The following is a 12,058-nucleotide window of genomic DNA, read 5'->3' on the forward strand; positions in this document are numbered from 1 at the left end:
GTTTTGTATTTGTTTTGTTTCCTACCGCTTATTCCCTTTAGGGTCGCGGGGGGCGCTGGTGCCTATCTCATCCCGTGAGGTGTAATTACTTTTTTTTGTTCGGTTTGTACTTGATGAAGTTTTGCACTTGTTTGTTTTTCATTATATTTTTTGATTTGTTTGGTTTGTATGCTTGTGAATCTGGGCTATCCATAAAGTAAGACTACTTATTATGTTGAAGGGGGCAGGAAATATAAGATTTTCTTCATCCTGTTCCTTCAAAAATGCACATCAGTATAGGAGATAAATAAAAAAAAATGAATGGGGAAAAAACTCAAGGATTGTTTAAAGTAAGCGACAAGATCAGCTGAAATGTTTCTAAGAGGCAATTTTAGCAGTGATTTACAAGCCTGACGATGGCTTTTAATGAGGCTCAAGCGCCCGTTTTGTTTATGGCGCAGGCTGACAGACGGGTCCACGGGTGGAGAAATAAAGTTGCGAATGACGTATAGGATCTGTCCCCTCTCTGCCGTATCAGCAGGGCTTTAATGTCCTAGGCTGAACTTTGAAGTGCACTAATGGTCTTCATGGTCCCTTAAGCATGCAGCGTCTATTAAAGATGTCAGTGCAGCCCGGCTGGGGCACTGTGACCCATTTGCTTTAATGGGAGTTGTTCAGGGCACAGCGGGCTACTTTCTACAAGTGTTTATTTATGTCCCCTACCTGCTTTGTAGAGTCCTCCGGCTTTTAGCTCACGTTAAATTCCACGGTTGGGGATTTTATCGCTGGTAACAGCCCAACCCACTCTGGGGAGTTAAAAGTCTCACTCAGGGGAAAAAAAAGGCTTTTTGTGACACGAAACAAGATTTTGTTTGTGGCCCCATTTTGGTCTTTAAAGGGAAAATGCACTTTTAGTGGGGAATTTTGCGGTCAATTTTCCTATTTTCGTCCTAAATTTGTTCCATTTTGTCCACTAGCGACGCTGACATCATTTTTCATGCGCTCGTTACGTCTCGTCTCGATTACTGTAACGTATTATTTTCGGACATCCCCATGTCTAGCTTTAAAAGATTACAGTTGGTACAAAATGCGGCTGTTAGACTTTTGACAAGAACAAAAAAGTTGGATCAGCCCCCCTAAAATAGGTCTAACGACGCCAATGCACGTGATCGGTAGCAGTATTGGTACCTGCTCAATCTCACTCACAGATGATTGGTATCGGAATCGGCAGCATAAATCCCTGATCGCAACATTTCCAGTTACAGTGTTTTACTGCTGATGGTGAGGATTAGCAGTACATTAGAGTAGGGCTGGGCCATATGGCCTTTTATCAATATCTGGATATTTTTAGGCCATGTGACGATACAGCATATATAAAGCTGACCAACACGCCGGATTGTAGTCAGCTGGAGGCGTGTCTTAATGAAATTAAACAATGGATGTCCGCTAACTTCTTGCAACTCAACGCCCAAAAAACGGAAATGCTGATTATCGGTCCTGCTAGACACCGAACTCTATTTGATAATACAACTCTAACATTTGACAACCAAACAATTAAACAAGGCGACACGGTAAAGACTCTGGGTATTATCTTCGAGCCAACTCTCTCCTTTGAGGCACACATTAAAAGCGTTACTAAAACGGCCTTCTTTCATCTCCGTGATATCGCTAAAATTCGCTCCATTCTGTCCACTAAAGACGCTGAGATCATTATCCATGCGTTTGTTACGTCTCGTCTCGATTACTGTAACGTATTATTTTCAGGTCTCCCCATGTCTAGCATTAAAAGATTAGAGTTGGTACAAAATGCGGCTGCTAGACTTTTGACAAGAACAAGAAAGTTTGATCACATTACACCTGTACTGGCTCACCTGCACTGGCTTCCTGTGCACTTAAGATGTGACTTTAAGGTTTTACTACTTACGTATAAAATACTACACGGTCTAGCTCCATCCTATCTTGCCGATTGTATTGTACCATATGTCCCGGCAAGAAATCTGCGTTCAAAGGACTCCGGCTTATTAGTGATTCCCAAAGCCCAAAAAAAGTCTGCGGGCTATAGAGCGTTTTCCGTTCGGGCTCCAGTACTCTGGAATGCCCTCCCGGTAACAGTTCGCGATGCCACCTCAGTAGAAGCATTTAAGTCTCACCTTAAAACTCATTTGTATACTCTAGCCTTTAAATAGACTCCCTTTTTAGACCAGTTGATCTGCCGTTTCTTTTCTTTTTCTTCTATGTCCCACTCTCCCTTGTGGAGGGGGTCCGGTCCGATCCGGTGGCCATGTACTGCTTGCCTGTGTATCGTCTGGGGACATCTCTGCGCTGCTGATCCGCATCCGCTTGGGATGGTTTCCTGCTGGCTCCGCTATGAACGGGACTCTCGCTGCTGTGTTGGATCCGCTTTGGACTGGACTCTCGCGACTGTGTTGGATCCATTATGGATTGAACTTTCACAGTATCATGTTAGACCGGCTCGACATCCATTGCTTTCCTCCTCTCCAAGGTTCTCATAGTCATCATTGTCACCGACGTCCCACTGGGTGTGAGTTTTCTTTGCCCTTATGTGGGCCTACCGAGGATGTCGTAGTGGTTTGTGCAGCCCTTTGAGACACTAGTGATTTAGGGCTGTATAAGTAAACATTGATTGATTGATTGATTGATTGATATATCTCCATATTTTGCCTTAGCCTTGAATGAACACTTGATGCATATAATCACAGCAGTATGATGATTCTATGTGTCTACATTCAAACATTCTTCTTCATACTGCATTCATATATGCTACTTTTAAACTTTCATTCAGAGAGGAAAATCACAACTAAAAGTGTATTTATGAAACAGTTATTAAGCAGTGGCACAAACATTCATGTCATTTCCAAAACAGAAAGTGCAAGATTGTCAGAGACATTTTAAAACAAGCTATGTGTGCACTTTTGTGCATGATGTCACTAAGATGACATATCAAAACAACACTACAATAGTTTAAAACAAATGAAGTGCACTTTTGTGCATGATGTCACACAAAATATTTCAATAAGTGTCAAATAAAAATGATCTGCATAATAGGATATCAAATAGTGTTCGTACTTCACTATGTGGTAGGTTCCTGCGGACGTTATTGATTGATTGATTGATACTTTTATTAGTAGATTGCACAGTACAGTACATATTCCGTACAATTGACCACTAAATGGTAACACCCCAATAAGTTTTTCAACTTGTTTAAGTCGGGGTCCACGTTAATCAATTCATGGTACAAATATATGCTATCAGCATATCAGCATACAGTCATCACACAGGCTAATCATCATAGTATGTACGTTGAATTATTTACATTATTTACAATCCGGGGGGTGGGATGAGGAGCTTTGGTTGATATCAGTACTTCAGTCATCAACAATTGCATCAACAGAGAAATGTGGACATTGAAACAGTGTAGGTCTTACAGTAGGATATGTACAGCCAGCAGAGAACATAGTGAGTTCACATAGCATAAGAACAAGTATATACATTAGAAGTACATTTGAGTTGTTTATAATCCGGGGAGATGGGATGTGAATGGAGGAGGGTATTAGTAAAGTGTTGAAGTGGCCTGGAGGTGTTGTTTTAGAGCGGTTTTGAAGGAGGATAGAGATGCACTTACTTTTATACCTGTTGGGAGTGCATTCCACGTTGATGTGGCATAGAAAGAGAATGAGTTAAGACCTTTGTTAGATCAGAATCTGGGTTTAACGTTTATCCTTCTGTTGTTGACTATTTTTTTCATACAGTGTTGATGTGGAAATATTTGCCTCGGCATTTTGATGGTATTGCACCAAACGGAGATGTTGACATGCAGAGTAAGCACTCTTCATTCTCTAGCAGGTGACTTTTCAAATGATGCTACATATTAGCAGTAATGCTACTTTTTGTAGCAAAGCTTTTGACCTTTTGCCCCACACTTGACAAATTACGGTTGTCTGTTCAACATCTTCCCGCTTGAAGCCAAACCACCGTTAGATGATGGACCCCCTGCTGTTTTTCTTGGGAATTAATTCTTCCTTCATTTGTTACCAGATTGGCACCCTTTTTCTGTCGTATTACCACTCGCACCACAGCTAATGTTACCCATGCTGCTACCTCTCTGCTCCGCGAGGACATATACGTATGTGACGTATGTAAGGAGGTGCGCTTGCTATCTGTGAGAAGGAGAGACAAGAAAGAGTGGGAAGAGTCTGTAGTGTAATGCCAGCAGCTAAAAGCAACTGTTTGAGAACATATACTTGAATATCACATTATAAATGATAAATGGGTTGTACTTGTATAGCGCTTTTCTACCTTCAAGGTACTCAAAGCGCTTTGACACTACTTCCACATTTACCCATTCACACACACATTCACACACTGATGGAGGGAGCTGCCATGCAAGGCGCCAACCAGCACCCATCAGGAGCAAGGGTGAAGTGTCTTGCTCAGGACACAACGGACGTGACGAGGTTGGTACTAGGTGGGATTTGAACCAGGGACCCTCGGGTTGCGCAAGGCCACTCTTCCACTGCGCCACGCTGTCCCTATTAGTCATTTTCTGTATCGCACGGAGAAAAACCTGCAATATGTCAAGTACATGGATATATCACCCAGCCCTACATTAGTGCGTGAACACCTTTTTTTTGTTTTTTAGCAAAATCCTCCTTCATACACGTGCAAAATGACACCGATATCGACCAGATCTAGAAAAAAGAGGAAGAAACAAGCTCAAACTGTTCAACATTTTATTGCATTTGATCATGTGTCACTTCAACCCATCAAATCAAAACAAGTTACTCCTTTACAATCAAATATCCAGCACCATTCACGGTGCTAAAAAGGGACGGCTTTAGGCAACTTTTTATTTTTATTTTCTTTGCAACACAAAACATGAGACCTGTGTCTCAGTAGAAGTATAAAGACAAAATACTCCAAACTCTAAGTGCAACAACTTATTGCCATGGCACATTTTATAAAAATCCGAAGTGGAAATGCTTGGTTATTAGACAAAAAAAGTGACTCGGAAGCCGTTAGAAAATTAGAAAGCCATTCAAACGTAGTAAAAGCCCTGCAGAAATAGAACAACTTTACATTTACTGGAAATATATCAGCGTTGTACTTCAATGGTTGAGCTTTTGGAGGTCCGACTACGTCAAAGAAATGTACAAGCAACACAACATTATAATACACGTCCTTTATATTCACACAAAGCAACATCATTATCAGGATTTTTCAGTAGTATCATCAGGAAGAGAGCTGCAGTGGAGGAGAGGAGGACCAACTTGTAAACAGGAATTCTCATAATTGACTTGTAGGAATTGGATTGGCATGTCTGTGAATACTCATTTGTTCAGGTCATGGTAGTCTCTGGGTAGTGACTCCATCACCACTGGTAGTTTTTGCTGAAGTCAGACTAGAGCTGTCCTACCTACAAACCCTGTTTCCATATGAGTTGGGAAATTGTGTTAGATGTAAATATAAACAGAATGCAATGATTTGCAAATCCTTTTCAACCCATATTCAGTTGAATATGCTACAAAGACAACATATTTGATTTTCAAACTCATAAACTTTATTTTTTTTATTTGCAAATAATTAACTCTGAATTTCATGGCTGCAACACGTGCCAAAGTAGTTGGGAAAGGGCATGTTCACCACTGTGTTACATCACCTTTTCTTTTAACAACACTCAATAAACGTTTGGGAACTGAGGAAACTAATTGTTGAAGCTTTGAAAGTGGAATTCTTTCCCATTCTTGTTTTATGTATAGCTTCAGTCCTTCAACAGTCCGGGGTCTCCGCTGTCCTATTTTACGCTTCATAATGCGCCACACATTTTCCATGGGAGACAGGTCTGGACTGAAGGCGGGCCAGGAAAGTACCCGTACTCTTTTACTACGAAGCCACGCTGTTGTAACAAGTGGCTTGGCATTGTTTTGCTGAAATAAGCAGGGGTGTCCATGAAAAAGACGGCGCTGTATGTACCTTTCAGCATTAATGGTGCCTTCACAGATGTGTAAGTTACCCATGACTTGGACACTAATACACCCCCATACCATCACACATGCTGGCTTTTGAAATTTGCATCAATAACAGTCTGGATGGTTCGCTTTCCAGTTGGTCCGGATGACACAAAGTCGAATATTTCCAAAAACAATTTGAAATGTGGACTCGTCAGACCAGAGAACACTTTTCCACTCTGCATCAGTCCATCTTAGATGATCTCGGACCAAGATGTTTCTGGATGTTGTTGATAAATGGCTTTCGCTTTGCATAGTAGAGCTTTAACTTGCATTTACAGATGTAGCGATGAACTGTATTTCGCGACAGTGGTTTTCTGAAGTGTTACTGAGCCCATGTGGTGATATCCTTTAGAGATTGACGTCGGTTTTTGATACAGTGCCGTCTGATGGATCGAAGGTCACAGTTATTCACTGTTGGTTTCCGGCCATGCCGCTTACGTGGAGTGATTTCTCCAGATCCTCTGAACCTTTTGATGAAATTATGGAGCGTAGATGTTGAAATCCCTCTATTTCTTGCAATTGCACTTTGAGAAAGGTTGTTCTTAAACTGTTTGACTATTTGCTCACGCAGTTGTGGACAAAGGGGTGTACCTTGCCCCATCCTTTCTTGTGAAAGACTGAGCATTTTTTGGGAAGCAGTTTTTATAGCCAATCATGGCACCCACCTGTTCCCAATTAGCCTGCACACCTGTGGGATGTTCCAAATAAGTGTTTGATGAGCATTCCTCAACTTTATCAGTGTTTATTGCCACCTTTCCCAACTTCTTTGTCACGTGTTGCTGGCATCAAATTCTAAAGTTAATGATTATTCGCCCCAAAAAAATGTTTGAGTTTGGACATCAAATATGTTGTCTTTGTGGCATATTCAACTGAATATGGGTTGAAAATGATTTGCAAATCATTGTATTCTGTTTTATATTTACATTTAACACAATTTCCCAACTCATATGGAAACAGGGTTTGTATCTAGGAGTTATCTCACCCTCTAAGACGCCTCCTTTTCACTAATGTTTTCCAATGTTGTTAAAATGTGCAGAATAAATATTAATACGAAAATGTGCGCCAGCCTGCGACGCCCAGTCATCTAGATTGTAGGCAGGTTAGTACAGCTCATACAGACTTTTACATCACGTGTTGCCTTCACTCTAACACTTATATAATAAGGCTTTTCATTTTTTTTATTTTTGTGGCTCCAGACATACCATTTTTGTGTGTTTTTTTTAGTCAAATATGGCTCTTTCAACATTTTGGGTACTTAAGGTACTTTAAGGTACTAACAAATGAACCGAACCATAACCATAACAGCCAACTATGTGCCAAACCGTGAGTATGTTGTACCGCTACGCCGCTGATATGCAGTACAGGGCCAAAAGTTTGGACACACTTTCTCATTTAAACATGTTTTTATTTATTTTCATGACTATTTACGTTGTAGATTACCACTGAAGGCATCAAAACGATGACACCTGAGAACCTACGTGTTCTTGGAGCTCATGGAGAGAATGCCAAGAGTGTGCAAAGCGGTAGTCCGAGCAAAAGGTGGCTATTTTGAAGGAACTAAAATATTAAATATGTTTTTAGTTATTTCACCTTTTTCGTTAAATACATAACTCCACATAAAGTTAAAGCACCACTGATAGTCACACATTTACCAGGTGTGGGGAAATGACTCGCTACATTTGACCCATTCCCTTGTTGGCGGGTACAGCTCGGTCGGTAGAGTGGCAGTGCCAGCAACTTGAGGGTTCCAGGGTCGATCCCCGCTTCTGCCAACCTGGTCACTGCCGTTGTGTCCTTGGGCAAGACACTTTACCCACCTGTTCCCAGTGCCACCCACACTGCTTTTAAAAATGTAACTTACATATTGGGTTTCACAATGTAAATTGCTTTGAGTCACTAGAGAAAAGCGCTATATAAATATAATTCACTTCACTTGTTCCACCCCCTGGGGGGGTGAGGTGAGGGGAGGGGAGCAGTGAGCAGCGGTGGCCGCGCCCGGGAATCATTTTTGTGGCTTTAACCCCCAATTCCAACCCTTGGTGCTGAGTGCCAAGCAGGGAGGGAACGGGTCCCATGTTTATGGTCTTTGGTACGACTCGGCCGGGGTTTGAACTCACGACCTAGCCATCTCAGGGCGGACACTCTAGCCACATAGCCACTGAACAGGGCTTCAGGTTTTTTCCTCGTGTGTTCGTTCATAGTTTTGGTGCCTTCAGTGACAATGTAAATCAGACCTGGGCAAATTAAGGCCCGGGGGCCACATTCCCAAATATTTAATTTTTTTAATCTTTAAGATGGTAAGTGTAGCTGCCATTATGATGTACAGTGATGTTTTCTATTGACCGTAAGTACTGAACTATACAAAGTAGGAGTGTAACAGTACACAACAAATTTTGGTTCGGTACATACTTCGGTTTAGAGGTCTCGGTTCGGTTCATTTTCGGTATAGTAAGCAAACAACAAAATATAAATTTCTTGATTATCTATTTACCAAATTTGTAAACGATGGCTTTATCCTTTTAACATTGGGAACACTATAATAATTCTGCCCACGTTAATCCACATTAAACTGCCTCAAGTTGTTGCTTGGATTAAATAAAATTACAAAAATGTTCTTCTACATATAAAAAGTGCAACATTAAACAGTTTCAAGTCAACTCATCATGCTTCATTTATCACAGCATTTGGGAAGCCTGTAGTTGATTTTTATTATGTAAATGTTATATTTTTGTCAACATGTGATAGCAGGGACCTTGCCATTCAAAGCTTTAATGTCCGTAAAACAAACAAACATACACACACACACCGCAAAATGAGTTAACGTTACGCTAAAAGCTAATTAGCCTTCACCTCAAGCCAGGACTGCGAGCGAGCTGAGCTGCAGTTTAATTTTCTAGAAGGCCAACAGGCTCATAGTGATGTTAGTAGTAGTTGACTGGGAGGTGTTTATTACCATTTGGGGAGAGTACGCTGCCTTTTGCTCACCTGCTAAACACCTATCTGCTCGACGCTGATAAATATACTACATGTGCTCTGAATACGCACTGCTGATTGGCTGTTACAGCTATCTATGTAACCAATCAGATGGTTGTGTGGGTGGGACAATGCTGGGTGCTGAGACAGAGGCAGAAGAAGCAAAGCAGCTTGTTAAGACTTGAGCTTAGAAACTCGTTCGGTACACCCCCGTACCGAACCGAAACCCCTATACCGAAACGGTTCAATACAAACACATGTACCGTTACACCCCAATACAAAGTATTTCAATGTTTGGAATCTGCGCTTATGGATGATATACCAGATACTGTGGTCATCTAATTAGTTACTGTGGTCATCTAATTAGTTACTGTGGTCATCTAATTAGTTACTGTGGTCATCTAATTAGTTACTCTGGTCATCTAATTAGTTACTATGGTCATCTAATTAGTTACTCTGGTCATCTAATTAGTTACTATGGTCATCTATGTCACAGCGGCTCAGACGAGCCACCACAGACGCGATCGATTTTCACAACAAAGTTCTAAAACTTAGTGGTATATCAGATTGTAGGTGGGTTTATTTTGTACACTTCGCGTCCATATTTCGCTTTGTTGCACATTTGTTGCGTTTCACTTGGTTGTAAAATATGTCGATCAAAAGAGGGTGTGACATTTATATTTTGTCAATATTCAGTGTTTTATCCTTCATAGAAAATTTTTAAATTCCATTAAGTTTCTTAAGGCGGTCTGTCATCAAGTTTTTAGCATTCTTTCAGACATTATCTGGAGGTTTTGTATTTGTGTTCCTGAAAATAGATATACCGGCCCTCAGACACATTTTTTTCTCTAAATGTGGCCCCCGAGTCAATAATTGCCCAGGCTTGATGTAAATAGTCATGAAGATGCATTGAGTCAGGAGAAGGTGTGTCCAAAGTTTTGGCTTGTACTCTATATGTTTCTCATTTTACTTTTTGGAAATGAGCACTATGTGAATGGTCCCCAGTATTTCACTGAATCCATCGCGATGTATGCTGCTATCCGTACAGTCTCTACCTGTTCATTTGACCTGCGTTAGCAATTAGTGCACGCTGCAAAACTCCCCCATAGTACTTGAGGATGGCCGCTCAGGAGGCACGGAACATCAGGTTGCCCAAGAAATGGCGGCACTGTGCTCCTTGGCCTTCATACGCAGCGCCGCTATGCTGGATGACTTGCGGTCTGGGTCCACATTGAGATCGTAGCCGTTCATTCCTCCGCCCATTCCTGGTCCCCCGAAAAGACTGCCCATATGCGTCTGTCCCATGTGGCTCCCCCCTGGGCTGGGCACACCCAGGAAGTCGGAGACCCCGCCGTGACCGTGTGGATGAGGGGGCATGCAGGGGGGCACGGTATCGCAGGGAACGACACAACCTGGCACCGGAGAAGCTCCACTGCTGCTACCGATCCAAGACGGGTTCTGGATCTGAAAGCAAAGGGGGTGGATGATACCACAACAAACCAGTCGTATTCTCTGACGATGAATTTAACGGTGGACTTATTTACCTGCGCATAGTTCTCTGGCCGAGTTAGGAGAGGCAGCTCATAAGTAGTAGAGAAATGTGTTCGGACCTGTTGCATCTGACCAAAGCGCTCTCTCTTCCTCCATTTGGCTCTGCGGTTCTGGAACCACACCTAGAAAGAAAAGTACCCATCAGGAAACACATTCTCAATACTGACTTCACCTGCAGTGTTCCCTCCCAGCCGCTGTAGTGGAGCTCTTCATCAATCAATCAATCAATGTTTACTTATATAGCCCTAAATCACCAGTGTCTCAAAGGGCTGCACAATGCAACTCAAGTTATGGAAAAAAATGCCAACATGGCTCTGCCATATTTATTATTGAAGTCACAAAGTGCATTATTGTTTTTTAAACATGCCTTGAAACAGCGGCTTGGAATTTGAGACATGCTCTCCCCGAGAGAGCATGAGGAGGTTGAGGTGGGTGGGGGTAGGGAGTAGTGGGGAGTGTATATTGTAGCGTCCCGGAAGAGTTACTGCTGCAAGGGGTTCTGGGTATTTGGTCTGTTGTGTTTATGTTGTGTTACGGTGCAGATGTTCTCCCAAAATGTGTTTGGTGTGGGTTCACCGTGTGGCGCATATTTGTAACAGTGTTAAAGTTGTGTATACGGCCACCCTCAGTGTGACCTGTATGGCTGTTGACCAAGTATGTCTTGCATTCCTTTGTGTTTGTGAAAAGCCGTAGATATTATGTGAATGGGCCGGCATGCAAAAACAGTGCCTTTAAGGTTTATTGGCGCTCTGTACTTCTCCCTACGTCCATGTACCACTTTGTACGGCAGCGTTTTAAAAAGTCATTAATTTTACATTTTGAAACCGATAATTTACGTTATTACATTTTAAAGCACTTATCGGCCGATAATATCGCCAGTCCGATGTTATCAGACATCTCTAGTTGTGTTGTATGTTCCCTATTTTATTTAAGGACAAACTTGCAATAAGAAACATGTTTAACGTACGCTAAGATTTTTTGTGGTCCCCTTTATTTACAAAAGTACCGAAATACATTTTGGTACCGGTACCAAAATATTGCAATTGGGACAACAGGAGAGGGAACATTGCCGACTTGTGAGCAGAAGGTGCTGAAGCGTAGCCACAGACCTGACCATCCTCTAGCCTACACAGGAAGGCAAATCAATTCTCAGGCACATGAAAGTCCGAAGCCAGGTTTTTGGACTTGACGTGTCTTTAAAGTGTCATCCACATGGAGCTATTCATGTGAAAATGGAGCGTTTCCCATGGTTGCTTGGGGTTTTTCATTTTTTTTTGTAGTCCTCCCTTTGATACGCAGGCGTCTGCCTCCCTTCAGACTGCCAGCGTCGACAGACGGACATCTGGGTCTGTAGCCGTTCATAAATCATTTTGAGAAAGGTGTGCTCTCCCCGGCACGTCCACATCACATCACAGGATGCGAGAGGGAGTCCCTCCGCTTGAGCCATGAAACAATGTTTCACCAAAGTGTTTGCCGGTGTTCCAGTCCGAACGGGGCTATGCTGACGCTGGAACTCTTCAGCCTTG

The 12,058-nt window shown here is 42.2% G+C and overlaps 1 protein-coding gene across 1 annotated transcript in view; it reads right to left on the reverse strand.

Annotated features, from left to right (window-relative positions):
* Window positions 1–7,154: 7,154 nt before the first annotated feature.
* LOC133563544 (homeobox protein aristaless-like 4) overlaps window positions 7,155–12,058 on the reverse strand; it is a 101,477-nt gene continuing 96,573 nt past the window's right edge. Inside the window, exons 3-4 of the mRNA XM_061917715.1 lie at window positions 10,526–10,654; window positions 7,155–10,445 (exon numbers count right to left, since the gene is read on the reverse strand). Of these exons, the coding sequence (XP_061773699.1) occupies window positions 10,125–10,445; window positions 10,526–10,654 (450 nt within the window). The 3' untranslated portion in view covers window positions 7,155–10,124. The remainder of the gene's footprint in view (window positions 10,446–10,525; window positions 10,655–12,058) is intronic.

This window comes from Nerophis ophidion, linkage group LG12 (assembly GCF_033978795.1).
Source record: "Nerophis ophidion isolate RoL-2023_Sa linkage group LG12, RoL_Noph_v1.0, whole genome shotgun sequence".
In the NCBI taxonomy this organism is placed as follows: domain Eukaryota; kingdom Metazoa; phylum Chordata; class Actinopteri; order Syngnathiformes; family Syngnathidae; genus Nerophis; species Nerophis ophidion.